This window comes from Acinonyx jubatus, chromosome E2 (assembly GCF_027475565.1).
Source record: "Acinonyx jubatus isolate Ajub_Pintada_27869175 chromosome E2, VMU_Ajub_asm_v1.0, whole genome shotgun sequence".
NCBI classification, from domain to species: domain Eukaryota; kingdom Metazoa; phylum Chordata; class Mammalia; order Carnivora; family Felidae; genus Acinonyx; species Acinonyx jubatus.
The window spans coordinates 52,655,238-52,682,195 of NC_069396.1; the positions used below are offsets into that span (position 1 = coordinate 52,655,238).

A 26,958-nucleotide genomic window follows, 5' to 3' on the forward strand; every position below is an offset into this window, starting at 1 on the left:
TTGGACCAGGCACCCAATGCCCTCCCCACTGCGCGTGGGGCTGAAGCCAAGCTTTTAGCCGTATCCCGAGTCTGGAGCATGAACTTTGCTTCCACACCCCTGAGTGAGGTGGGGATGTGGGTGAGGTGGGAAGCTTGTTCTTCCCAGTCATTTCTCTTGCTTTCAAATTTACGGTGTTTAGTTAAGCTTCCCCTACTACTATCCAGAGCTTAAATATGTGTCCAACAGGACAGACACGGACCTTGCCTTCAGAGAGCTCAGATACCTACTGGGATTGCAGACGTGAAATATTAATGAAGGGTAGCCTCTCTAAAATTGAGTCTGGGGGCCAGCAAGGGGAGCTGTCACACCCTACCACTCCAGTCAATTGTAGACCCGACAGGAAGAAACCTACCTGGGTAGTGACTACTGTACTATCTCACCGGGAGGAAGAAAGTTTTTTTCCTACCCAGCAACACCCCAGCCAATGAGAGACTGTCACAACTCACTCAGCCAATGAGAAGTCCCTACACTTCAGACTCCCAGTTCATTCCAAAGAGTAGTTTTCTCCATTTTTCTTGGACTTGACTGTGGTTTTGCCCTAACTTGCCTGTCCTGAATTACAATTCTCTATTATTCCTCGGGGGGGGGGGGGGGGAACCAATAACAACTCACTTTTGCTGGTAAAATAACTGACAAGTTTTGTTTATTTTAGATATTTTTTAAGTGTATTTATTTATTTTGAGAGAGACAGAGACAGCGCAAGTGAGGGAGGAGCAGAGAGAGAGGGAGACAGCCCAAGCAGGCTCTGCACTGGCAGCACAGAGCTGGACATGGGGCTCAACTCACAGACCTGAGTGGAAACCAGGAGTAGGATGCTTAACCTACTGAGCCACCCAGGCGCCCCTGAGCTTACTGCTTTCTTGATGACCCGGGAGTTTGAAGGTGTTTTCTCCTGGATTTCAACTTCACTCTTCGTGATTTGAGCACTCCAGGCTTTATTTGGGCATCTGTTTTAAGGCTTTGTCCTCCCTGAGACTACTCTTTTGGACTTCATTTCCCCCTCCTGTTTGGAACTGGGCTGTTCTTATTCCAACTGTGCCATCTAGGAATTTTTCTCTTTGCTCTCAAGAGAAACCTCTAGGAACTGGGGTTCCCAGGCGTCAAAACGCTCTGAGGTCGCCCTGCCCCTTCTGGGACTCTGGCAGGTTTTTTGGCACACTTACAAGGAAATGGAACGACTTGACAGAAAGTATTTTAGAACTCCCAATGGCAATCATGGGGAAATTCTGATCTCTCCAAACTTTTTTTATTATTCAAAATTAAATTGGAGAGCTACAGCTGTAAAAGAAGCAAAAACCTGTATGGGATGCCTATTGTAAACAGTACCTTGAGGCTTGCAGATGTTTTCAGGATTCTGTTTACCTCTTTGTAAAATGAACAAAGATGAGAGAAATGTAGCCAAAGCTAAGTTTCCTTACAGCTTGCAGCCCACTGATAGATACCTGAAACATACAGAGCATGGCATTCCTCAAGGAACTCATGGCTGCCTTAATGCCTTAATGTGTATGTTTTATTAAAGACCAAAAGTAGGGGCGCCTGGGTGGCTCAGTCGGTTGAGTGTCCGACTTTGGCTCAGGCCATGATCTTGAAGTCCTTGAGTTCCAGCCCCGCATCAGGCTCTGTGCTGACAGCTCGGAGCCTGGAGCCTGTTTCAGATTCTGTATCTGCCTGCCTCTCTCTCTCTCTCTCTCTCTCTCTCTCTCTCTCTCTCTCTCTCAAAAATAAGTAAACATTAAAAAAAAAATTTTTTTTAAAGAGTAAAAGTAATCTTATCTTAACGGCAGCTAGCCCCTCAAGATCCTGAAAGCCGTGCTTCCAAATTCCTTAGAGACTTACGCAATCCTTAAACCCCACTAATTAAAAAGCATATAATCAGTCCCTCTTCACAATCCCAAAGCAGTCCTTTTTGCCCACGGGTCCTATCCCCGTGCTGGAATACAATCACCTTTTTGCACCAAAAATATGTCAAGAATTCTTTCTTGGCTGTTCGCTCTCTAACCCAAACTTCAAATCACAACACAAAGTACTATTTCTAAATTAAATGAGGCAACTAAACAATTGAAAGAAGTCAGAATGTCTTCTAAGGCCTCTTTACCTCCTCTCCTCCTCCCCGCCCTTCTTTGTCTCTATAATACATAGCATCCACCTTGCTCTCAGGCCTTGCCTCTGGCGCCATCTTCCTCTGCACAGTCCTCACCTCCTTTGCCCCCCCTGCTCCCTGGTTCTAATCCTTTCACCAAACTTCCCTTTTCCTCCAAAACTCTCTCCACCTCCTCTCCTGAACCTATGAGACCCTGCCCCTTTTCAAGTGAAGTCTTTCTGAGGATCCAAATAAACCCCAAATTTCTTACGTTCCCTGGACTAAGGCCAAATCATGAGCCATAGTCAAAGAGTTTCCTAAAAGAACTTGCAGCTGAATAATTCCAATCTCTGCCTCTTCCTTCACCTGGCATTCTCGTCTCTCTGTCTTCTCCTGTGTGTCTCTTACAGTATGAGACACTTACCATTTATTTAGGGCCCCCTCAGATAATGCTGGGTGATCTCATGTCGAGATCCTTAATTACGTCTGAAAAACCCTTTTTGCCAGATAAGGTCACATTCACAGATTCCAGGACATGGACATATCCTTTTTTTTCTATTCTAGTGTAGGTAACATACAGTGTTATATTAGTTTCAAACGTACAATGTAGCGATTCAACAATTTTATACATTACTCAGTGCTCATCATAAGTGTACTCTTTTTTGTTTTTTTATGTTTTTTTATTTTTGAGAGAAAGAGTACAAGTTGGGGAGGGGCAGAGAAAGGGAGACACAGAATCCAAAGCAGGCTTCAGGCTCTGAGCTGTCAGCACAGAGCCCCTCGCAGGGCTCGAACCCAAAAAGCAATGAGATCATGATTGGATGCCCAACCGACTGAGCCACCCGGGTGCCCCACATCATAAGTGTACTCTTAATCATCTCCACCTGTTTTACCCATCCCCCTGCCCAGATCTCCTCTGGTGACCATAATTTTGTTCTCTATTGTTTGGGGTCTATTTTTTGAGTTGTCTCTTTTTTTTCTTTGTTCATTTGTTTCTTAAATTCCATATATGAGCAACTATGTCGTTCTCTGACTTATTTCACTTAGTGTTATATCCTGTAGATCCATCCATGTCATTGCTAATAGCAAGATTTCATTCTTTTTTATGGCTGAGTAATATTCCATTGTATACATATCTCACATCTTCTTTTTCCATTCATTTATCAATTGACACTTTTCGGCTGCTTCCATAATTTGGCTATTGTAAATAATGCTGCAATAAATGTAATGATGCATGTATCTCTTCTTTTTTTTTTTTTAATTTTTTTTTTTAACGTTTATTTATTTTTGAGACAGAGAGAGACAGAGCATGAACGGGGGAGGGTCAGAGAGAGGGAGACACAGAATCGGAAGCAGGCTCCAGGCTCCGAGCTGTCAGCACAGAGCCCGACGCGGGGCTTGAACTCACGGACTGCAAGATCATGACCTGAGCCGAAGTCGGCCGCTTAACCGACTGAGCCACCCAGGCGCCCCTGCATGTATCTCTTCAAATTAGTGTTTTTAGTATTCTTTGGGGTAAATACCTGGTAGTGGAATTGCTGGATCATATGGTAATTCTGTTTTTGTTTTTGGTTTTGAGGAACCTCCATACCGTTTTCCACAGTGGCTGCATCAGTTTGCATTCCCACCAACAGTGCACAAAGTTTTCTTTTGCTCCACATCCTCATCAACACTTGTCGTTTCTTGTGTTTTTAATTTTAGCCATTCTGACAGGTGTGATATCTCATTGCGGTTTTGATTTGCATTTCGCTAATTATCAGTGATGTTGAGCATCTTTTAATGTATCTGCTGGCCATCTATATGTCTTCTTTGGAGAAGTATCTGTTCATGTCTTCTGCATTTGGATTAATTTTTTTTTGTTCTGTTTTGGGTTCTTTTTTTGTTTTTATTTTTTGGGTTTTTTTTTTTATTGAGTTATAGAAGTCCTTTATATATTTTGGATACTAACCCTTCACCAGATAATGTCATTTGCAAGTATCTTCCCCCATTCAGTAGATTGTCTTTCAGTTTTGTTGGTTGTTTCCAGTGCTCTACAGAAGCCTTTCATTTTGATGTAGTAGCAGTAGTTTATTTTTGCTTTTGTTTCCCTTGCCTCAGGAGACATATCTAGGAAAATGTTGCTATGGCTCATGTCCGAGAAATTACTTCCTGTGTCCTTTTCTAGGATTTTTATGGTTTCAGATCTCACGTCTAGGTCTTTAATCCATTTTGAGTTCATTTTTGTGTATGGAGGGAGAAAGTGGTCCAGTTTTTCCTGGACCATTTGTCTTTTTTCCCACTGTATATTCTTGCCTCTTTGGTCAAACATTAAGTGATCATATAATCGTGGGTTTATTTCTGGGCTCTCTGTTCTGTTCCATTGCGCTATGTGTCTATTTTTGTGCCACTACCACACTGTTTTGATCACTACAGCTTTGTAGTGTATCTTGAAATCGGGGGTTATGATACCTCCAGTTTTGTTCTTCTTTTTCAGTATTGCTTTGGCATGGACATGTCTTTTTTTTTTTTTTTTTTTAATGTTTATTCATTTTGGAGAGAGAGCAAGCATGAGTGGGGGAGGTGCAGAGAGAGAGGGACAGAGGATCCGAAGCGGGCACTGCACTGACAGTAGAGAGCCCAATGAGGGACTTGAACTCAGGAACCGTGAGATCATGACCTGAGCCAAAGCTGGATGCTCAACCGACTAAGCCACCCAGATGCCCCAGCATGCACATATCTTTTTAGGGCAGGGGCCGGGTGTCACCATCCATACCCTACAATCAGTAGAGAAGCAATTGTAATTATTTGTATGGAAAATAATACAGCCTGGATTAGGATAGTGGCCTTGGAGAGAAGTGAGTGAATTTGAACTGTATATTAGTAGTAGAGCACAGAAGATTTAATGATGGCTTAGAAGAGTTCCTGAGGGATGAGGGGTGGTAAATCTGTGTCCTAATAGATGTGGACATAGGGCTGTATAATCCAGGTCTGGGCTTCAAAAGATCCTCTCAGGCCACGTAGGGAGTGGACTGGAGGGGAGAGACTAAGAGAATGGAGGAGGCTGAGGTCTGGGTCCAGATGGGAAAGCACAAGTCCTGAGGCAGCCCAAGCAATGAGGACAGAGAGAAGGAGAGAACGTAGAGAATCAAGACACAGGGTGTATTGGCTTAGGAACTGATGGGCTGTATGGGAATGAGGGCATCACCCAGGGTTGGTCCACCAAGGTAGAAGGAATCTGTGAACTTGAAGACATATCTCTTGATGTTATCCAGTCAGAGGAGAAAAAAAGAGAGAGAGAAAGAGAAATAAGAATGAAAAAGAGTGAAGTCAGTTTGCTAGTACTGTATTTTGTTGAGGATTTTTGCATCTGTGTTCTAACATTACACCTCAAGGAACTGAAACAAGAACAAACTCAGCACGAAGGTGGCATAATAGTGATGACAGCAGAAATAAATGAAATAGAGACTAGAAAGACGATTTAAAGGATCAATTAAACTAAGATTTGGTTTTTTGAAGAGAGAAAATTGAAAAATCTTTTTTTCTTAATGTCTATTTATTTTTGAGAGAGAGCGTGAGTGGGGAGGGGCAGAGAGAGGCAGACAAAGGATCCCAAGTGGGCTCTGCACTGACAGCAGAGAGCCTGATGTGGGGCGTAAACTCATGAACTGTGAGATCATGACCTGAGCCTAAGTCCGACACTTAAGCAACTGAGCCACCCACATGCTGCAAAAGTTGAAAAATCTTTAGCTGACTAAGACAAAAAAGACAAATGACTCAAATTAACAAAATTATAAATAAAGAGGAGATTTAATAACTGAAACCCCTGAAATACAAATGATCATAAAAGATTAGTATGAACAATTATATGCCAATAAATTAGATAACTTAGAAGAAATGGATACATTGCTAAAAATACACATCTTACAAAGACTGAATCGTGCAGTAAATCTGAACAGACAAATAATGAGCAAGGAGATTGATTCAGCCCCCAACAAATAAGAGTACAGGACCAGATGGCTTTATGGGTGAATTCTACCAAACATTTTAAGGAAGAATTAACAACAATCATTCTCAAATTCTTCTCAAAAATTCAAGAGGAAAGAATATTTCAAGACTCATTTTACGAGGCCAGCTTTACCAAAGCTAGACAAGGACCCTGCAAGAAAAGAAGATTATAGTCCAGTATCCCTGGTGAACATAGATACAAAAGTCCGCAACAAAATACCAGTAAACTGAACTCAACACCACATTAAAAGGCTCACACACCATGATCAAGTGGGATTTATGACTGGGATGCAACATACATATGGTTCAACATAGGTAAATCAACACATGTGATGTACTATGTTAACAGAATGAAAAACATCACATGATAATTTCAATAGATGCAGAAAAAGCATTTGACAAAATTCAACATCCCTTAATGATAAAAATCCTCAACAAATTAGGTATAAAAGGAATGTACCTTAGCATAATAAAGGCTAAGGACACCTGGGTGGCTCAGTCGAGTATCTAACTCTTGATTTCAGCTCAGGTCATGATCTCACGGTTTGTGAGATCAAGCCCCATGTTAGGCTCCATGCTGACAGCACAAAGCCTGCTTTGGAGTCTCTCCCTCTTTCTCTGCCTTTCTCCCTCTCTCAAAATAAATAAACCTAAAAAACAATTTTTTTAAACATAATAAAGGCCACATGTAACTAGCCCACAGCTAACATTATACTCAGTGTTAAGAGTCAAAAGTTTTTCCTCTAAGATCAGAAACAATACAAAAATGCCCACTCTTGTCACCTCTATTCAACATAATACCAGAAATCCTAGCCATAGCAATTAGGTAAGAAAAAGAAATAAAAGTCATCCAAATCAGAAAGGAGGAAAAGTTTATGTTTGCAGACAACATAATCTTATATAAGAAACCCTAAGACTCCAACAAAAAGCTGTTATAACTAATAAATTCAGTAAAGTTACAGAATACAAAATCAAAATACAGAAATCAGTTGCATGTCTATACATTAACAACACACTATCTGAAAGAGAAGAAAGCAAAACCATTTACAGCAGCATCAAAATAATAAAATACCTAGGAATAAATTTCAATAAGGAGATGAAACTATAAGATACCGATGAAAGAAATAAAAAAAAAAAAAAGAAATGGAAAGACATCCTGTGTTCTTGGCTAGGAAGAATCAATATTGTGAAAATGTCCATAGTATCCAAAGCAACCTACAGACTCAGTGCAATCCCTGTCAAAATTCTAGGGGCACCTGAGTGGCTCAGTCGGTTGGGCATCCAACTTCGGCTGGGGTCATGATCTCGCGATTTGTGAGTTCGAGCCCCACGTCGGGCTCTGTGCTGACAGCTCAGAGCCTGGAGCCTGCTTTGGATTCTGTATCTCCCTCTCTCTCTGCCTCTCCCCTGCTCATGCTCTGTCTCTCAATAATAAATAAATGTTAAAAAAAAATTTTTTTAATTCTATTGGCATTTTTCATGGAAGTAGGAAAAACTGTCCCAAAATTTGTACAGAACTACAAAAGACCTCGAAATAGCCAAAAAGAGGGGTGCCTGGGTGTCTCAGTCAGTTGAGAGTCCAGCTTCAGCTCGTGGCATGATCTTATGGTTCATAGGTTCAAGTCCCACATCGGGCTCTCTGTGGTCAGCACGGAGCCTACTTTGGATCCTATGTCCCCCTCTCTCTCTGCCCCTCCCTCACTCGCACTCTTGCTCTCTCAAAAGTAAATAACCAAAAACCATAAAATACCTAGGAATAGGGGCGCCTGGGTGGCTCAGTTGGTTGGGCGTCCAACTTCAGCTCAGGTCATGATCTCACGGTTTGTGGGTTCGAGGCCCACATCAGGCTCTGTGCTGATGGCTCAGGGCCTGGAGCCTGCCTCGGATTCCGTGGCTCCCTCTCTCTCTGCTCCTGCCCTACTCACACTCTGTTTCTCCCTCTCTCTCAAAAATAAATAAACATTAAAAAAAATTTTTTAATATCTAGGAATAAACATAACCAAAGAGGTGAAAACTCTATACACTGAAAACTAGAGAAAGCTTATGAAAGAAGTTCAAGAAGATACCAAAAATGGAAAAATATTCCATGCTCCTGGATTGGAAGAACAAACATTGTTAAAATGTCGATACTACCCAAAGCAAAATACATATTCAATGCAATCCCTATCAAAATAACACCAGCATTCTTCACAGCGCTAGAACAAACAATCTTAAATTTGTATGGAAGCAAAAAGACCCTGAATAGCCAAAGCAATTCTTTTTCAAGCAATTGTTGAAAAAGAAAACCAAAGCTGGAGGCATCACAATCCCGGATTTCAAGATGTATTACAAAGCTGTAATCATTACGAGTATGGTACTAGCACAAAAAACAGACACTCAGATCAATGGAACAGAATAGAGAACCCAGAAATGGACCCACAAATGTGTGGCCAACTAATCTTTGACAGAACAGGAAAGAATATCCAATGGAATAAAGACAGTCTCTTTAGCAAATGGTGCTGGGAAAACTGGACAGCAACATGCAGAAAAATGAACCTGGACCACTTTCTTACACCATACACCAAAAATAAACCAAAATGGATGAAAGACCTAAATGTAAGACAGGAAGCCATCAAAATCCTAGAGGAGAAAACAGACAAAAACCTCTTTGACCTCAGCCACAGCAACTTCTTACTCAACATGTCTTCAGAGGCAAGGGGGAAAAAAAGCAAAAATGAACTATTGGGACCTCATCAAAATAAAAAGCTTCTGCACAGTGAAGGAAACAATCAGCAAAACTAAAAGGCAACTGACAGAATGGGAGAAGATACTTGCAAATGACGTATCAGATAAAGGATTAGTATCCAAAATCTATAAAGAACTTATCAAACTCAACACCCAAAAACAAAGAATCCAGTGAAGAAATGGGCAAAAGACATGAATAGATACTTCTCCAAAAAAGACATCCAGATGGCCAACCAACACATGAAAAAATGCTCAACATCACTCATCATCAGGGAAATACAGATCAAAACCACAATGAGATACCACCTTACACCTGTCAGAATGGCTAACATTAACAACTCAGGCAACAACAGATGTTGGCAAAGATGCAGAGAAAGAGGATCTCTTTTGCATTGTTGATGGGAATGCAAACTGGTGCAGCCACTCTGGAAAACAGTATGGAAGTTCCTCAAAAAACTAAAAGTAGAACTACCCTATGACCCAGCAATTGCACTACTAGGCATTTATCCCAGGGATACATACAGGTGTGCTGTTTCGAAGGGACACATGCACCCCCATGTTTACAGCAGCACTATCAACAATAGCCAAAATATGGGAAGAGCCCAAATGTCTATCGATGGATGAATGGATAAAGAAGATGTGGTATGTACATATATGTGTGTGTGTGTATGTATACATATACATACACACACACACATACATACACAATGGAGTATTACTCAGCAATCAAAAAGAATGAAATCTTGCCATTTACAACTACACGGATGGAACTGGAGAGTATTATGCTAAGCGAAATAGTCAGAGAAAGACAAATATCACATGACTCCACTGATATGAGGAATTTAAGATACTAAACAGATGAACATAAGGGAAGGGAAGCAAAACTAATATAAAAACAGGGAGGGGGACAAAACATAAGAGACTCTTAAATATGGAGAACAAACAGAGGGTTACTGGAGGGGTTGTGGGAGGGAGGATGGGCTAAATGGGTAAGGGGCACTAAGGAATCTACTCCTGAAATCATTTTTGCACTATATGCTAACTAACTTGGATATAAATTAAACAATTAATTAATTAATTAATTTAGAAAAGGTAAATAACAACAGTAAAAAGGAAAAAGAAATAGCCAAAAGAATATTGAGAAAGAAGAACAAAGTTGGAGGCATCACACTTCTTGGTTTCAAACTATATGACAAAATTATAGTAATCAAAACAAATGGTATAGGATGCCTGGATGGCTCAGTCGATTAAGTGCTGACTCTTGATTTCAGCTCAGTCATGATCTCACGGTTTGTGGGATGGAGCCCCATGTAGGGCTCCACACTGGGCATGGAGCCTGCTTAGGCTTCTCTCTCTCTCTCTCTCTCTCTCTCTCTCTCTCTCTCTCTCTCTCTCTCTTCCTGGCCCTCCCCCACTGGTGCACATTCTCTGTCTCTCAAAATAAATAAATAAACTTAAAAAAATGGTATACAAACAGGCACATAAACCAATGTAATAAGGAAATAAGGAAGTATACCCACACATATAAGGTCAACTATATATATATATATATATATATATATATATATATATATATATATATATATATATCTCCTACCATTTACAACATGGATGAACCTGGAGGGCATTATGCTAAGTGAAATTAGCCAGACAGAGAAAGACTTCATGGTATCATTGAAATGTGGAATCTTATTTTTTTTTTATTTATTTTTTTTATTTTTTTTTCAACGTTTATTTATTTTTGAGACAGAGAGAGACAGAGCATGAACAGGGGAGGGGCAGAGACAGAGGGAGACACAGAATCCGAAACAGGCTGCAGGCTCTGAGCGGTCAGCACAGAGCCCGATGCGGGGCTCCAACTCACCGGCCGTGAGATCATGACCTGAGCCGAAGTCGGACGCCTAACCGACCAAGCCACCCAGGCGCCCCTTTTTTCTTTTTTTAATTTTTTTTCAACGTTTATTTATTTTTGAGACAGAGAGAGACAGAGCATGAACAGGGGAGGGGCAGAGACAGAGGGAGTGGAATCCTATTTTAAAAACGGGGCAGGGGGAGGAGCGCCTGGGTGGCTCCGTCGGTTGAGCATCCGACTTCGGCTCAGGTCGTGATCTCCTGGTTTGTGGGTTCCAGCCCCGCATCGGGCTCTGTGCTGACAGCTCAGAGCCTGGAGCCTGCTTCTGATTCTGTGTCCCCCCCTCCCCTCTGCCCTTTCCCCGCTCGCACTCTGTCTCTCTCTGCCTCTCAAAAATAAAGAAACATAATTAAATTAAAAAACAGGGCAGGGGGAGAATTTCATAGAAACAGAGAATAGAGTCCTGACCATCACGCTCTGGGGAATAAGGGAAATGGGGGGATATGGATCAAAGGGTACAGACTTTCAGTTAAAACAATACATTCAGGGGTGCCTTGGGGGCTCAGTTGGTTAAGCATCTGACTTGATTTCACTCAGGTCATGATCTCAAGGTTCATGAGGTCGAGCTCCACATAAGGTTCTGTGCTGGCAACATGGAGCCTGTTTAGGATTCTCTCTCCCTCTCCCTCTGCCCCTCCCCTGCTCTCTCTCTCTCTCTCTCTCTCTCTCTCTCTCTCTCTCTCTCACTCTCACTCTCTCTCAAGTAAATAAACATAAAAAAAAAAAAGAATACATTCTGAGGATCTAATATACAGGATGGCGATTATAATTATCCAGTATTGTAAACTGGAAAGTTGCTGAGAATACCTAGTAAGTGTTCTCACCACCACCAAAAAAATAAAAATAGTTAACTATGTGAGATGATCAAAACGTTATCCTGATCTTGACAATCATTCCACAATGCATATGTAGATCAAATCATCATGTTGGACACTTGAAATAACATACAATTGCAATTGTCAATTATCCCTCAATAACACTGGAAAGAGAAAAAGAAAGTCCAGAGCCAAAAATCAGAATACTATTAACATGAATTGATTTTTGGTAACATTAATAAGAAAATAAATTGCATTTGGAGCCTTAAAAAAAAAAAATGGTAGATGAGATCTCTCAGAAAGAGAGGGTGTTAGGTCTCTAAGAGGGGCGGGTTTCCCAGGGCCTGGATGGACGTTAAGAGGTAGGAACATCCCCAACGGTGGAAATCCGATTTGACAAGAGTGGGGGCCAACAGGAGAGACTACAGAGGCTGGAGACCATCAAGTACAGCAGACCTCGATCTAACTGCCAAAGTCACGGATTCAATCCGGACTCCTCCCCAGCCTCACCCTGCTGGGGCCCCACTGCAGAAGCAGGAAGTACTGCAGAGACCCAGCTTCCTCTCTGGGTGTTTTGGCACAGCCAGGCCACCCCCTCACTCCCAGGGACCTTCCCACGTGGGGCACTGAAGCACTTTCACTTCCCCCAGGTGCCCAGCCCCTTCCCCAGCATATGGGAACAGCGTGGTGTACATTTGTTGTCAAGAACCGGATGCAGACTCTGAGAGAGAGGCCATGACAAAGTGCGGGGATGGGGCATAAGCAGAGAAAAGACAGGCATGCTGAGAGAAGGGGCCAGAAACCCAGAGAGGGAGAGGGTAGATGCGGGGAAGGTGAGGTGGGAGGTGTTGGGGGAGGGACACCAGAGACCCAGAGAGAGGACAGAGACCCAGAGAAGGGAGGACCAGAGACAGAGGGCCAGGAAGAGGGGACAGAGATGGATGCAGAGATGGCAAAGCTTAGCAGGCAGTGAGGTCAGAGTGTCTGTGAGGTCGACTGCTGTCCAGGGCTGGCCTGGGGCCCCGGGGCCCAGAGTAGGTGGGTGCAAGTAGATCAGGAGTCCCTGCGGGTCCCCCAGCCTGAGCCATGGAGACCTGGGAGGAACTACCCAACGTGTCCTTGGTGCCCACAAATCCCAAGGCCCCTCAGGTACTGGTGTGTGTCTGAGTGGGGCAGATGAGGGCGACAGGGGCCCAGATAGACGAGAAAGCCACCTCGAGGGTGTAGAGGGAGGGGGCGGGGCTCCACCTCTGGAACTTCCTCTTTCTCGGTGTTCTTCCTTTCTCCCTCCGCCTCTCTCACAGCCTCTTTCTGCCCTTCTCCTCCACTGCTAACACCTCTTCTGTTCGGTCCCTCCCCTCTGGCTGCCCACCCCTCTAGGCGAAGATGTCGGCCCAGGACAGCTGCCTCAGCCTCATCAAGTACCTCCTCTTCGTTTTCAACCTCTTCTTCTTCGTGAGTTGCCACATGGCTACCCAGCCCAGGCCCCAGCCCCTGCCACAGCCACCTGACCTGATATCCCCCCCTCCTTTGCCCACCGCCATATTCTCATCTCCTCCCTCCAGGTCCTAGGCAGCCTTATTTTCTGCTTTGGCATCTGGATACTCATTGACAAGACCAGCTTCGTGTCCTTTGTAGGTGAGGGGGCCAGGGCTCCTGGGAGGGGCCTCCTGGAGCAAGTGTGACCCGGTCTGCCCCTAAGTGACATCCCGGGGTCTCCCTTGTCCCAGACTCTGCTTCACAGCCTGCCCACTGCTCTTAGTCTCAGTGCCTTCCTCTGGCAAATGAGTTGTGCATATGAATACTAATAAAAATGATAATAGCCATTTCTCAGGCACTTCCTACGTGTTAGATGTAGTGCAGATCCTTATCAGATCCTCCCATAAACCTTCCCCTCTCTTGAGGTTCAGGGAGGGGACGTCACTTACTGGCTGTCACGCAGCAAGGAAATGGAAGAGCAGATATAACATTAATAATAATAATAATAATAGTAGGAAAATAATAATGGAGTAATAGTCGAAATACTGATAGCTCACGTTTAATAAGTGTGTGCCCTGTACTGAGGACTGCGTTGAGCGCATGCCTCCCATGTGTCCCTGAAGAAAATAGCACTCAGAAATAGATATCATGCACCCCTACCCCTTGGGAGGTCTAAGTGACAGATGTACTGCCAAGTGATGGGACTGAAACTTTTGGGGGTGAGGAGGGGCTGAAGGAGGAAGAGAGACTGAGAGCAAGAGGGAGAGACTATGACCAGGGAGAAAGGAACAGAGATCCAGAGAGAAGGGAACAGAGACCTAGAGAGGGTGTTGAGGGGACGGTGACTCAGGAGGAACAGAGTGCCAGAGAGAGGGGTAGATAGCATCCCAGAAGGAGAGGAACAGAGACTCAACATGTGGCAGGGACAGACACGCAGAGAAAGAGCCCCCCCACCCAATACTGCTCCCCAGTTGAGTGACTGCATGGGTGGGGAATGGGGCTACCTGGGGCTGTGAGCACCGTGCCCAATGTCACTGCCTCTCACCTCCCCCAGGCCTGTCCTTCATGCCCCTGCAGATCTGGTCCAAGGCCCTGGCCATCTCAGGAATTCTCACCATGGGTCTTGCTCTCCTGGGCTGTGTGGGGGCCCTGAAGGAGCTCCGTTGCCTGCTGGGCCTGGTGAGTGCCCTCCCCACACCCCCCTCCAATAGAGCCCCACATCCAAGGAAGGGGCTCAGCCTGATCTCCCCTACTCTGCTGCCCCCCCCTCCCCAGTATTTTGGGATACTGCTGCTCCTGTTTGCCATGCAGATCACGCTAGGAATCCTCATCTCCACTCAGCGGACCCGGGTGAGCTTGGCTTCCCCTCCCCCCACTCCTCCCAAGCTCCTGTGGGGGACGGGGGGTGTAGGGAGGGGGCTGAAAAAGACGGAAACAAAGGTAGACAAGAGCTGACATGGACAAAGAAATAATAGTGACAGGCAGAGGCAGACGGAAAAACATAGGGACACAGAGACAGACACAAAGAAGATAGAGATGAGGTGAGTCGAAGGAAGACTCAACGACGAGGATGACAGGCACGGAGGAAGAAAGACATAGCAAGAGAGAGATCCAAAGGGAAATAGAAAAAAAAGAAAAAACAGGCGGAGAAAGAAGAGGCTCCAAGAAAGAGGCAGAGACCTAATGAAAGATCGTGGGAGACAGTGGGAGAAACAAAGACATGATAGGCAGAGATTTCAAGGAACAAATACATAGCTAGCCATTGGGTGAGAAATCGAGACCAACTTAAGACGCTCAGGGACCTCATGGGACTGAGAAAGCCCAGAAGAGGCTGGAGTGGGTCGGGGCAAATTGGGGGTGGGGAAGCGCGTGGGGATCCGGCCTCACTCTTAGCCTCTTAGCTGGAGCGGAGGGTGAAGGATATCGTGATGGAGACCATCCAACGCTACCACGCGCACCCGGAGGAGTCGGCGGCGGAGGAGAGCTGGGACTACGTGCAGTTCCAGGTGGGTGAGCCCCCCCTACCCGGACGTGCATCCTTCCCTGTAGGTCTGGGACTCTGACAGCCCTGTCCCCTGTCCCAGGGAGACTCCGCCCCGACCAAGCCGGGGCGCCCAGCTCCAGGACCCTAAGGGTAACCCTATCCATCCACCCTACCTACTGCGTGGCCCCGTCCCCAGATGGCAACTCGACTGACTCCTGTGTGGTCGTTTCCCCCAGCTCCCAGACCCTGGAGAGGCTCTGGTTTCTGCCCTGATAAGAATTCGCCCTCAGCCCCAAGGCCCTAGCGTGACCCCACTCCCTAACCCTGAGTGACTCTGGCCCTCACAGGACCTGGCCCACGTGAGACTCCACTCTGGCCACTCTCGTGGCCCTGACCTCTCATCCACCTGTTCCCCACCTGAGGTTGAATTGCACCGCCCACCCAATCTTCCATCCACAGCGTGATTCTGCAGCTCCTCCCACAGCCCCATGTCACCCGTGATTGGTCTCCACCAACCCCAAGTTCTTCTAACGTCCCCAAGCCTAGCCCGCGTGTGGTCCATCACCTACACCCATCACTTGGCCCTCTGCTCCCCAACATGACCTCATGCACACCACCCAGTCCCCTGAACGCCCAAATCATTTTGAATCCCTCCAGTCCACGTCTCTCTGACTCTTGTCCCTCTTCTAGCTGCGCTGCTGTGGCTGGAACTCTCCTCGGGACTGGTTCAGTGTCCCCAGCCTCAGCAGCAACGATTCAGAGGTGCACCGCGTGCCCTGCTCCTGCTATAATTCATCGGCGAGCAACGACTCCGCCATCTTCGAGAAACTCTCCTTCCCCCAGTTCAGCCGGCTGGGACCACTGGCGCGGCCCCGCCACAGTACAGACCTTTGCCTGGTCCCTGCAAACAGCGATATCTACAGCGAGGTGGGCAGGGTTTGGAGCCCGCTAGGAAGGGGAGGGGCCGGTGAGGGGGTAGAGCTGTGGGAGGGGTTTGCTCCCCAGGAGGCGGGGCCGCAGGACCTGGGAGGAGTCTGCAAGTAGGGTGGGGCTACGAGAAAGCGGCGCAACAGGAGGGGTGGAGCTCCCCAGAAGGGGCGTGGTTTGCGGGGGCGGGGCCTAAAAGAAAAAGCATGGCTGAAAGGAGGGTTGGACCGGACGACGTGGAGACTAGAGAACCCTAGTAACTAGGGATGCGGGGTGGTGCCTGAAAGAGGGGTGAGGGCTGGGCTAAGGAAAACAGTGTGCACGGGGTTGAGGGAGAATCCCAGAGAGGACCCTACCTTTAACCTTTCCCTATATCCCTAGGGCTGCGCGCGGAGCCTCCAGAAGTGGTTGCACAACAACCTCATCTCCATAGTAGGCATTTGCCTGGGCGTCGGTCTACTTGAGGTAATTTGGTCCCGCCCCTATTTGCGATTAGCCCTACAATCCCTAGATGGCTCCGCCCCCAAATCGCGCGCCTTCCCATTCTCCTGGAAAGGTGCGGGCGTGATAGAGCTTCAGCCAATCCAGGCTCTTCTGCCTCCCCGCACAAGACCTATCTTCTGGGAGCCCTGATTGGTTGTACGCAGGGAGTAGGCGTTCCCGCCTCCCTTGGCGTTCTAGCACTCTGCTCTTAGCTGCAATATTCCTCCCTTTTCCCTGCAGGTGAGTGTGGCGGGGCTGAGCCTGCTACTACTGCGTAGGGCACTCTGCCGGGAGCGCCAGCTGCAGGTGCCGGACGCCTATGGTTCGAGCCCCGGGCTTGGTCCCAGGGCTGATGGCGGAGGCGGCGGGCGCTGTGGTGTGCTGAGCAGCAGCGGGCGTAGCGGCGGTCTCTGGGGTGGCTGGGGCATGGCGGACGCCTGTCCCAACTGGGGGGACAAGTCCCCACAGGTCAAGCTGCCCATGGCCCTGGGGCCCTGGCCGCTTTGGGATCAAGACGAGGAACAACCTGAGAACGGGAGCATGGAGGTGGAGGTCGAGGTGGAACTAGCGGCCGAGGGAGAGGGGGAGACAGATGAGCCTCCGGAATAAAGTACCCTGGGCTATCTCCGGATCGCACTCCTTCCCAGACTTCAAACCTGCGCTAGACGCAGCTGGGCACCTCTACCCCACCCTATTCTTCTTCCCATCCTCCCTCTCTCCCTCGCGTCTTTAGTAACTAACCCAAGCCTCCAAATTCCCATCCCTGATCCCATCTTTCACAACCTGGCCCAGCTCTCCCTCTAGCCCCACCCACCTTCTACTCCCTTCTCCGCCCCCCCCCATGACCGCGCCCCCAACCCAAATCTCCTTGCTTTATTTTTATCCCCTGGCCCCACCCCTTTTTCTCCCTCGGGACCCCCATCCTCCCTACCCCCATCACCCTCGCCAACATCCCCTGGACCTCTCTGACCAGGTCTCCTTTCTCTATAGCTCAGCTTCATGACGCTCTCCATATTCCTGTGCAGAAACCTGGACCAAGTCTACGACCGGCTTGCTCGGTACCTCTAGGCCCCGCCCTTCCCAAAGCCCCGCCCTGACCCCTTCAAGGGCCCCAGAGGCTTCCCTGTGGTGTGTAAATATTTGTTCAACCCCTTTCGCCCCAGCCATTGAGTCCTCAACCTCCTCATTTCCCCGGGGACCCAGATGTCTGCCTGCCCATCTGCTGTCACCTCTCCCGCGGGACCTGAGGCTTCTGGTCACCAGCTTCCTGCCCCCAAAGATACCTCATTTCCTTGCCTCATGTGTTGGCCTACCGCACCTCCCACAGGATTATTTTTCGCCCAAACCCCAAATAAATCCCCTGCGTTTTGGTAAAATAGTTTTATCCTCTGTCAAAACACGAACCAACACACTTTGCGGGTGAGGGGAGGCAACACAGCATAGCCCACGTCTTATTTAGAAGAGAGGATGAGATTAAAAGACTCACCCCACTGCTTGCCCAGCTGAGAAAAAGTCACAACCCTAATACCCACTTATAAATATCTCTTGTTATATTAAAAAAAAATATTTCCAGGGCCCACCTGGCTCTGCTCCGGCACAGAAAGGGTTAACCTTCAATATTCGATCTTGATCTTAAGGTCACAGGGTGAGGGTGGTAAGGAGAGGCAGGTTGGGAAGAAAGGGAGATGGGGGTGTGCTGAAAGAGGGACAAACCATATCAAAGCCCCCCCCCCCCCCAAACATCCAGAACCAAGTTGGGGGAGGGCACCTGTTAAGAGACTGAGAAACCAGTGCTATACCTCAGGGTTGTCTCACTCCTGTCCCCAGTTCCCATGCTCTGGAGTGATCTGTCCTTTCAGACACCACTGTGAAGTCCCAATATCAGGATCCAACCTTCCAGCTTGCCACCCAGCTTTGTAAGGTCCCCTCTAACAGGGATCAGCGCCCCCTCCCCAAATAAGCATGAAGAAAGCTGGGGGTCCTTCCTGGAAGGAGGGTATTCCGGGCATGAGCCACTTTTGGGGTCCCCTTTCAGTCCCTGACCAGACGGTAAATGTGGTGCTGGGCCCCCCGCTCGCTGGTGGAGACCTCAAAGACGTAGGCAGTGCAGAGCAGCAGCTCCTGGGTGTCTCGGTTTGTTACCACCTGCCAAGGAGGCCAAGAGAAAGGGTTTATGCAAAAAACAAAAACAAAACAAAGAGGGAGAGTTGGGACCACTGTGCCCTCCCCAAGATGCCATGGAATACCCAGGGAAGAGGTCCCCACCTTATCACATTCCCCAGGGAGTAGGGAGAAGGGATGCCTGACATGTCAGTTTCTTCATTCGAGTGTTGGCAGTGAGGGGACTCACATGAGATGGCATATCAGAGGCAAAGGAGTCCCACCGGATCATGTTCCCTGAGCTAAGGTTAGGTTCCCTATGGAGGAGGTCCCTTAAACTGAGGATCCACCACGGGATGTCCTCGAGGTCAGTTTCCCCCATGAGGAGGGATCCCCCTGTGTCAGGGTCCCCAGGCTGAGGGTCTGTCGTGGGCACTCCCCACGACATCAGCGCCCCAACTCCGGCCCAGCCCCAGTGCATCACCTGGAGGATGGTGAAGTTCTCCAGGACACTGTTCATCATATAGCGCTCGGGCAGCTGCCGAAGTTTGTGCAAGAAATTCACCAGGTACTCACACATGGGTGAGCGCAGCAGGCGGTACACAAACCTCCCGTCCTCCAGCTGGGCACGCTCCGTCTGAACCAGGATGGGGGCGCAGAGTAGGGAGGACGGTGACTGAGAGACACAGGGGTCACCCCAGGAACTGAGCCCCACTCTGTGCCTCTCCGATGCCATGCCCACTCCCCACTGTGGTCATTTTACCATTGCTCCATCCATGGCGACCCGAGATGGGACCTGAACCCTCAGGTATCCAACTTGGGATCACTGAGCCTGCAAACCAGGGACCCCTCCAGCCTCTCAAAACTGTGCTCTGAAGCCTCAATGACCTCTGAACTGCACTAACCTCCAGGCCCTCAGATACCCTCACATCCTCCAAAGACCCCTCCACCAGGTCTCCAGACTCTATATGACCTCTGAGTTCAAGACCCCTCAAGTCCTCAGCAATCCCTAAGTGTGGCCCCTGTACCTCCTTGCCCTGCAGATTCCCCCATATCCCTAAGAACCTTCTGAATCTTACCAACTATAAATCTCTGTACCACATGTAACCTTTGAGCCTTCAAAGTAACCCCTACATGCAACTTTGGATTTCAGCATTAGCTCCCAGCCCATGCATTAAGTCCCCAAAGAGGATAAAACACTCCCCCACCCCCACCCCCACCCCACCACACAGACACTCAAGTGCATGAGCTATTGCACCCCCAAAGTGCCAGGTGGCTGGGTGCTCACCGGCCCGGAATTCTATCCCTCCAGCCTCACCTCCACCTTCTCCACCACCTGCTTGCCAAAGGAGCAGACCTTGGAGGAACAGGTGAGGGTCATGTGCTCCAGGCTCTCGTACTGGCTGCTCACTCCATAGAAACCACCACTGCTGCCGCCGGCCCCTACCTCTTCGCCACTAGGGCCCCAGTTCAGGTCCGCCTGGGGGATGGGGAGGCAGGCACAGGTGAGTTGGAGAGGAAGTTCCCTGTAAATGGTGGGGATGCCTCTAAAGTGGGAACTCTGCCCTATGGCCTGGTTCCCCCCCATAGCCCTGCATTTGCCCACCTCTCTTCCTTAGCATTCAAGGTCCCTGCTTCTCCATGAGCATGTGTCAAGGTCCCTGCTTCTCCATGTGTTCCATGTTTCTGGAACACACCCACCCTTCCATCAGTATGGGAGAACTCTGGCTTCCTAAAATGGTCCAATAATTCTCTCCCCAATAACTCCACCCCCAACAAAGGAGCCCTGGAATTCAACTTTCTTCTCTTGGAGGCCCCAACTCAAGAGGTCAGCCCCTTCCAAACCTCCGGTTACTATGGAGCCAGCTACTCCCTAGCAACCAGAAACTCCCTCACAGAGGGAGTTGCTTCATGGCCCTGGGTGCTAAGGCAAGTGGCTACTCCCTAGCAAAGGGGCCTGGGGAAGCCAGACTCCTTTCCAGAACACTCTCCCAAGCCCTTTCAGCCAATCCTCAGCTAAGGGGGCAGACAGTCCATTAATTAGGCCAAGTAGGGCCCAACGAAGCCTAAAACCTCATCACACCAGTGGCCTGAGTTCCTTGGGCACCTTTTTGGGAAGCACACCTCTTCCTCTTCCTAACCTTAGCTGCTGACCTGACCAGGTCACTCTCTGAGGTGGTTTAGTCCTCTCCTCAGGGCCCTGACTCCATCCATCACCCTGACAATGGCTACTCCCAGCCTTCCCAGCCGCACCCCTGCATCCCTTCAGCTGCTGGGCTTCCTAGGGATCGTTCTCTTGATCTGGGACCTGACAAGGCCTGTCTCAAGTCCTAACACGTCTAAGACCTCGGCAGCACATCCCCAGAGCCGCCTTGGGCCACTACACACTAGAACACTTTATAATCACGCAAAGCTCATGAACTTCAAGCCCTCGGCATGCTTCCTTCTAGGAGACTAGATCATGCCACAGCTCTGGTTAACAAGAGTTAACACCCCCTAAACATCTACGATGTTTATTGGGCCCCTATAACATCAGCCATTATAGTGAACACCAAACCAAGTGGGCCTAAGAAAGACCCAAGATGGACCCTCTTATTCATGATTACATACATAGCACTTGGCATAGGGCCTATATATAGTAAGTGCTCAATAAATGACTGTTAAATAAATAAATGCCTTCACAAAGCCCCTTCCAGTTCCATCAGTCACTTCCTCAAGACCATTCTCTAACAACAGGGTCTGCTAGGGTCTGTCCTCTCTTTAGAGACCAAATTCCATGACTCTTATTTGCTAAGGGACGGGAACCATTCCTTAGCAACAAGGCTTCACGTGGTCAGGTGGGGTGCAGGGAAGTCTGGAAGGTTGCAAGCCAATCCCTAAGTCCACATCAGTCACACCACTGGTTGTGGCAAAGTCTAGTGGGACCCGGGGAGGTCCAAGTCCTCTCCCTACGCCTGCACTGGTCCTATCCATTCCTGGCCTGGGGATAAAATTCCTCTGTGTTCCTTGTTACAAGGGGGCTGACACTCTGAGCCATGAGGACTGGTAAGGCCTGAGCTTGTCTCCCTTAGAGCCAGAGGCCATGACTTGTGAGCACTTTTGTTTTGGTGGCAGAACTCACCCAGAACTTGACCAGGAAGAAGGCGTGAGGGGGCCCGCGATCGTACAACTCCCGCAGGCCACCCTTTTTCTCAGGGAATTTGTCATAGATCTGCCGGACGTCCACACTCTCGAGGGGGGGCGCTCCAGGGCTGGGGCAGTGCTGGCTGATGTGTACGAACAGGTGCCTCTGGTACTGAGAAGGGTCGGCCATGAATGAGGAGTGACAGATGCTCACTTGCTCAAGCCCATCCCATACTGTACCCCCAGCAACCACTAGCTGTTTCACACCGTCCACCCAGATGCTGGGCCTGACTCCCCAGAACTGTCACCATTCCCTGCTGCCCCCCAATATTTCAGTCCCCAAGCCCTGTCCCCTGCTCTCCATCCCCGCTGCCCTGTCCTCTCCCACTCTCACCCCAGCCTCCTCCCTGGCCTCCCAGCCTCCCATCTCTACTCTCCAGGTCATCCCTTACAGACTCCCAGAGCCCTGGACCTCCCCTGCTCACAACCCTTCCCTGGCTCCCCAGAGCACCCAGGACAAAGCCCACACCCCCCAACCTGGAGGCTCTCACAAATAGATGCTCACAAATGTTCAGTCAATGGATGGAAAGATGGATGCATGGATGGATAGAATCCACACAGCCCAGATCAAGACTCCCCATCTCTCCATTCTTATCACTTCTTATCCGTATTCTGAAATTCTCCTACCTTCCCCCATCTTCTCTTTCAATCCAAGTCCTCCCTCCATCTTCTAAGGCCCAAGCCTATGCAAATCTACCTCTTCCTGAAAGCCTCGCTTGATCAATCAGATGGGACCTCTCTTTTCTATGGTTCTCCATCACACTCGGGAGAAAGTCTGGGTCCCTTAGCTTGGCAATGCCACGTCCTCCAGAACCAGCACCTGCCCACCTGTCGGCAGCCTCACCAGCCCCCACCATATTCAATTATTTGTTTTCCTGAGAACTTCATGCTGTTTCTGGAACATAAAGTTCTGCACGTGGTATACTCCCATGTAACCCTCAAAGCCCAACTGAACTGTTGTCATCTCAAGGAAGCCTTCACTAACTTCCCAGGCAGAATGACTCCTTTGTACACCCACAAAAACTTGAGCCTCCCCTATCCCAGCACATATTCATTATTCAACAGACATCTCCTGAGAGACCTACTGTGTGGGCACTATTCTGGCCCCTAGGGCTACCAGGCAAAATTTCTGGCCTCATGGAGTCCGCTGGCAAAGACAGAAAATTTTAGGGGTCCCTGGCTGGCTCAGTCGGTAGAGCATGTGACTCTTGGGGTTATAAGTTTGAGCCTCATGTTGGGTGTAGAGATTACTTCAAAATAAACTCTTTAGGGGCGCCTGGGTGGCTTGGTCGGTTAAGCGTCTGACTGCAGCTCAGGTCATGATCTCACAGTCCGTGAGTTCGAGCCCCGCGTCGGGCTCTGTGCTGACAGCTCAGAGCCTGGAGCCTGTTTCAGATTCTGTGTCTCCCTCTCTCTCTGCCCCTCCCCTGTTCATGCTCTGTCTCTCTCTGTCTCAAAAATAAATAAACGTTAAAAAAAATTAAAAAATAAAAATAAAAAAATAAACTCTTTAAAAAAATAGCTTAAGAGAAAGAAAGAAAAATTTAAAACTCAACCCACAGATAATATAAATTTCAGAGAGTGACAACTTCTTTGAAAAAAATTCCCAAAAATCACAGTAAGAGGGTCAAGAGTGATGGCAGCTGGTATTTTCCATGAAGCGGTCTGGGAAAGCCAATCTGAGAAGACAAGCAAAGGCCTGAGTGAATGGAGGCAGAATGTGGGAACCATCTGAGGAAAACATATTCCAGGTGGCAAGAATAGCAGATGCAAAGGTCCTGAGGCAGGAGTGGGCCTGGTGTGTTTGAGAAAGAGCATGGAAGCCAGTGCGGCTAGAGCAGAGTGGGCAAGGGTATGAGGGCAGGAGGTGAGGACAGAGCAGGAATGGGGGTCAGATTGTGCACAGCCCTGTGGGCAACTGAGAGGACTTTAGCCTTTGCTCCAAGTGAGATGGGAGGGTTTCAACCTGATCTAACTTGGGTTTTACAGGACCACCATACACAGCAATTGGTGTTTATTTGGCTGTAGCAGAGACTACTATGTGTTCACAAACCCCTGTTCCTTTTCACGCAGCAAAACTACACTTCCCAGACTCCTTTGCAGTTAGGTGTGGCCGCATGACTAAATTCTGGCCAATGGGATGCGAGCAGAACCTGATAGTTGCCACTTCCAAACCAGATCCATAAAACCTCCTGCACAATTCTTGAGTCTCTCCCTTCCACCATCTGCTGGCCAGATGCAGGGAATCCAGCAGCAGATTCTGAAGCCCTAGAAAATGTCAGAACCACAAAATGGAAGGAGCCTGGAATTTCCCGAAATCACTGTGTGGAAGCCTCCTACTGGACACCTACATGGAAATGTTACAGGAGAGAGAAACTTCTAGGATGTTCATTCCCTGAGGGTTTCGGGTTATTTCTTCTAACAGTCAGCCCACCCTGACTAATATGGCATCTGTCTCCATCCTAGGCCAGGAAAAGCTCAGGCCTAGAAACAAGACCTGCCTTTCCAGGTTCCCAGGGTCCACCACAAAGCCTGGCACACAGAAGGCACTCAAAAATGTTTCCCGAGTGAACACGCCACGGCCTGGGGAGTTTCTCTGAGCAACCTAACCATGATCCCCCATGACCATCCAGTCCCTCCATGCTAGTGGTTCTCAAAGTGTGGTCTCCAGACCAGCAGCATCAACAAATGTCTGGGAGAGGGTTAGAAATGCAAATTCTCAAGCCCCACACCAGACTCTACCGCATCAGAATTTGAAGGTGGAGCCCAGCAGTCTGTGTTTCCACAAGCCCTCCATGTTATTCTGATACCTGCTAAAGTTTGAGAACCACGGCGTTATGCTTTCCCTCCCTATAACTCTCTGCATTCCAACCCCCACCCCCCCACCCCCCGCCAGTGACTATTCTAAAATTGCACTCACAGAGTCGACTGCATCCGGCGGTTCCACAAAGGCTGAGAACTCTACCAGCTGCAATCGGGCAGTGCCCAGGGCCCGAGCCTGCCAGGCTGGGGGTGACGGGGCAGGTGGGGGCAGGGCAGGGGGTGAGAGGGCTTGGGGGGGCTCGTACCCTAGAGAAAGAGAAAAAAAAAGAACAACAAAAATTGCTAACATGTATTAAACACATCAAGCACTCTTCTCTCTTGCCTGCCTCCGCTTAGAAGCTAAAAAAGCTACATACTCACTTTCCCAGCCTCCCTTGCAACTAGAGATGGCCATGTGACACAGTCCTGGCCAATGAGACGTTAGGGGAAATCTGCTGAGGGGCTTCTGAGAAGGAGTTTCTTCCTGAATGAAAAAGACAGAACTTTGGGAGGAGAAAGCTTTTGGCCCTGGTCAAGTGCTGCTTGAGACACGATGCCTGGAATCACAACAGCCATCTTGGGACAATAAGAGGCCAAAGGACCTATAGAGATGCCAGGTCTGATATTGCTGAGCTGCTGAGCCAGCACAGGAGCACCCCACCTCCAGACTCCTTGTTAGGTGAAATCATTAAAGCCTTTATTACTTAAGGCACTATTAACTTGGGCATTCTGTTACTTGCAGCCAAAAGCATTTCGAATTGATGAATCTGTGGAACCTGAGAGTTCTCTTTCACCAGTGTGAGTTCTTAGGACCATAGCATCATGGACTTCCGGAAGCCGTCTTTCTTGCCAGGTGGGCAGAGCCTGCCTGGGAATGAAGCCACCACACACCACAGGGGAAAGCAGGACCAAGCAAATCTGACACTACCACTTGAGCCCCTGGATCCAGCCATGCCTGAAGCCACAATTCCTGAAATATCAGTTGCCTAGGCCAACAAACTCTTTTTTTTTCTTTTTCTTTGTGTCATCGAGCTTGATTTGAGTGTCTGCCACTTGCAGCTGGAAGAATCTTGACGAATACACCTCCTCAACGTCCTTTAGGTAGCAAGTGGCAGAACACAAACCCAGCGTCTCCGGATTCAGAGGCCACGATATCAACCACTACAAATTCTATCACTCATCTTTCCTCAGACCTGGACCTATACAGAAATGCGTTTCCTGATTAATGGAAGGGGAAGGAAAGGCAGCTGGGATTGAGGAGAGCGGGGAGACAAGGAAGGTGGAGAGCAGACTCTTACCTGGGAGGTCAGTAGATGGGGGGGTCAGTGACAACGAGAACGGCGTCTGTGAGAATGGCTTCACACTGAGGGAGAAAGGAAGCTGGGGGTCAGCAAGGTAGAAAGATGGTAACTATACAGGCTAATGTTTACTCGGGGACACCAAAGCCAGACCCTATAGTAGCATGTTATGGGCAAGAGTTCACTGAATCGGGGCCCCTGGGTGGCGCGGTCGGTTAAGCATCTGACTTCAGCTCCGGCCATGATCTTGCGGCTCGTGGATTCGAGCCCCACATCAGGCTCTCTTCTGTCAGCTCAGAGCCCACTTCAGATCCTCTGCCTCCCTCTCTCTCTGCCCCTCCCCAGCTCGCTCAAGCTCTCTCTCTCTCTCTCTCAAAAACAAATAAACATTGGGGCGCCTGGGTGGCGCAGTCGGTTAAGCGTCCGACTTCAGCCAGGTCACGATCTCGCGGTCCGTGAGTTCGAGCCCCGCGTCGGGCTCTGGGCTGATGGCTCAGAGCCTGGAGCCTGTTTCCGATTCTGTGTCTCCCTCTCTCTCTGCCCCTCCCCCGTTCATGCTCTGTCTCTCTCTGTCCCAAAAATAAATAAACGTTGAAAAAAAAAACAAAAACAAATAAACATTAACAAAAAAAAAAAAAAAAAGAGAGAGTTCACTGAATCCTCACAGCCCCCGAGAGCCTGGAGTCTGCCTCAGATTCTGTGTCTCCCTCTCTCATGCCCCTTCCCCACTCTCGCTCTCTCTCTCTCTCTCTCAAAAATAAACACATATGAAGAAATGGGAAATGTGGAGAAAGAGGAGGGTGAGGGTCAGGAGGGTAGGAGAAAACGACCAACGGTCAGGAGATGGGACATTAGTCCAAAGTCTGGGGTGAGGAAGCAGCGCCACAAAATCTAAAGGAGTGCTGTCTGATAGAACTTTCCACGATGACGGACATGCTCTACATCTGCCCTGTCCAATATGGTAGCCCCCAGGCACACGTTGCTGCTGAGCACGTGACTCCTGACTACTGAGCCCGAATGTGGCTAGAGTGCCTGAGGGACTGACTTTTTTCATTTAATTTAACTTTAATTAACTGAAGATTCAATAACAGGCTGTGGCTAGTGACTGTAGTATCTGACAGAACAGCTCTAGAAACCAATTACCT

The 26,958-nt window shown here is 48.4% G+C and overlaps 2 protein-coding genes across 10 annotated transcripts in view; one reads left to right on the plus strand and one right to left on the minus strand.

Moving 5' to 3' along the window:
• CD37 (CD37 molecule) lies at nt 1–18,165 on the plus strand. Of its 7 annotated transcripts, none has more exons than XM_053209968.1 (10): nt 1–120; nt 12,208–12,300; nt 12,938–13,012; nt 13,123–13,195; nt 14,091–14,215; nt 14,312–14,386; nt 14,938–15,042; nt 15,711–15,947; nt 16,329–16,412; nt 17,421–18,165. In XM_053209968.1, exons 3-10 carry the CDS (start codon nt 12,944–12,946, stop codon nt 17,496–17,498), a joined length of 846 nt encoding a protein of 281 aa, XP_053065943.1. In that variant the 5' UTR covers nt 1–120; nt 12,208–12,300; nt 12,938–12,943; the 3' UTR covers nt 17,499–18,165. The 7 variants fall into 7 exon arrangements, with proteins under 7 accessions (XP_053065943.1, XP_026893879.1, XP_026893878.1 ...); XM_015087187.3 differs by lacking the exons at nt 1–120; nt 12,208–12,300 and adding an exon at nt 12,386–12,706 and having other exon boundaries at nt 17,421–17,488; nt 17,594–18,165; XM_027038078.2 differs by lacking the exon at nt 1–120 and having other exon boundaries at nt 12,167–12,300.
• Nucleotides 17,958–26,958, minus strand: part of TEAD2 (TEA domain transcription factor 2) — a 15,955-nt gene continuing 6,954 nt past the window's right edge. For all 3 annotated transcript variants that reach the window (XM_027038074.2, XM_027038075.2, XM_053209967.1), the window contains 6 exons: nt 25,814–25,878; nt 24,634–24,782; nt 21,652–21,825; nt 19,849–20,010; nt 19,015–19,167; nt 17,958–18,575 (listed from right to left, as the gene is read on the minus strand). In XM_027038074.2, the coding sequence (XP_026893875.1) occupies nt 18,462–18,575; nt 19,015–19,167; nt 19,849–20,010; nt 21,652–21,825; nt 24,634–24,782; nt 25,814–25,878 (817 nt within the window). In that variant the 3' untranslated portion in view covers nt 17,958–18,461. The remainder of the gene's footprint in view (nt 18,576–19,014; nt 19,168–19,848; nt 20,011–21,651; nt 21,826–24,633; nt 24,783–25,813; nt 25,879–26,958) is intronic.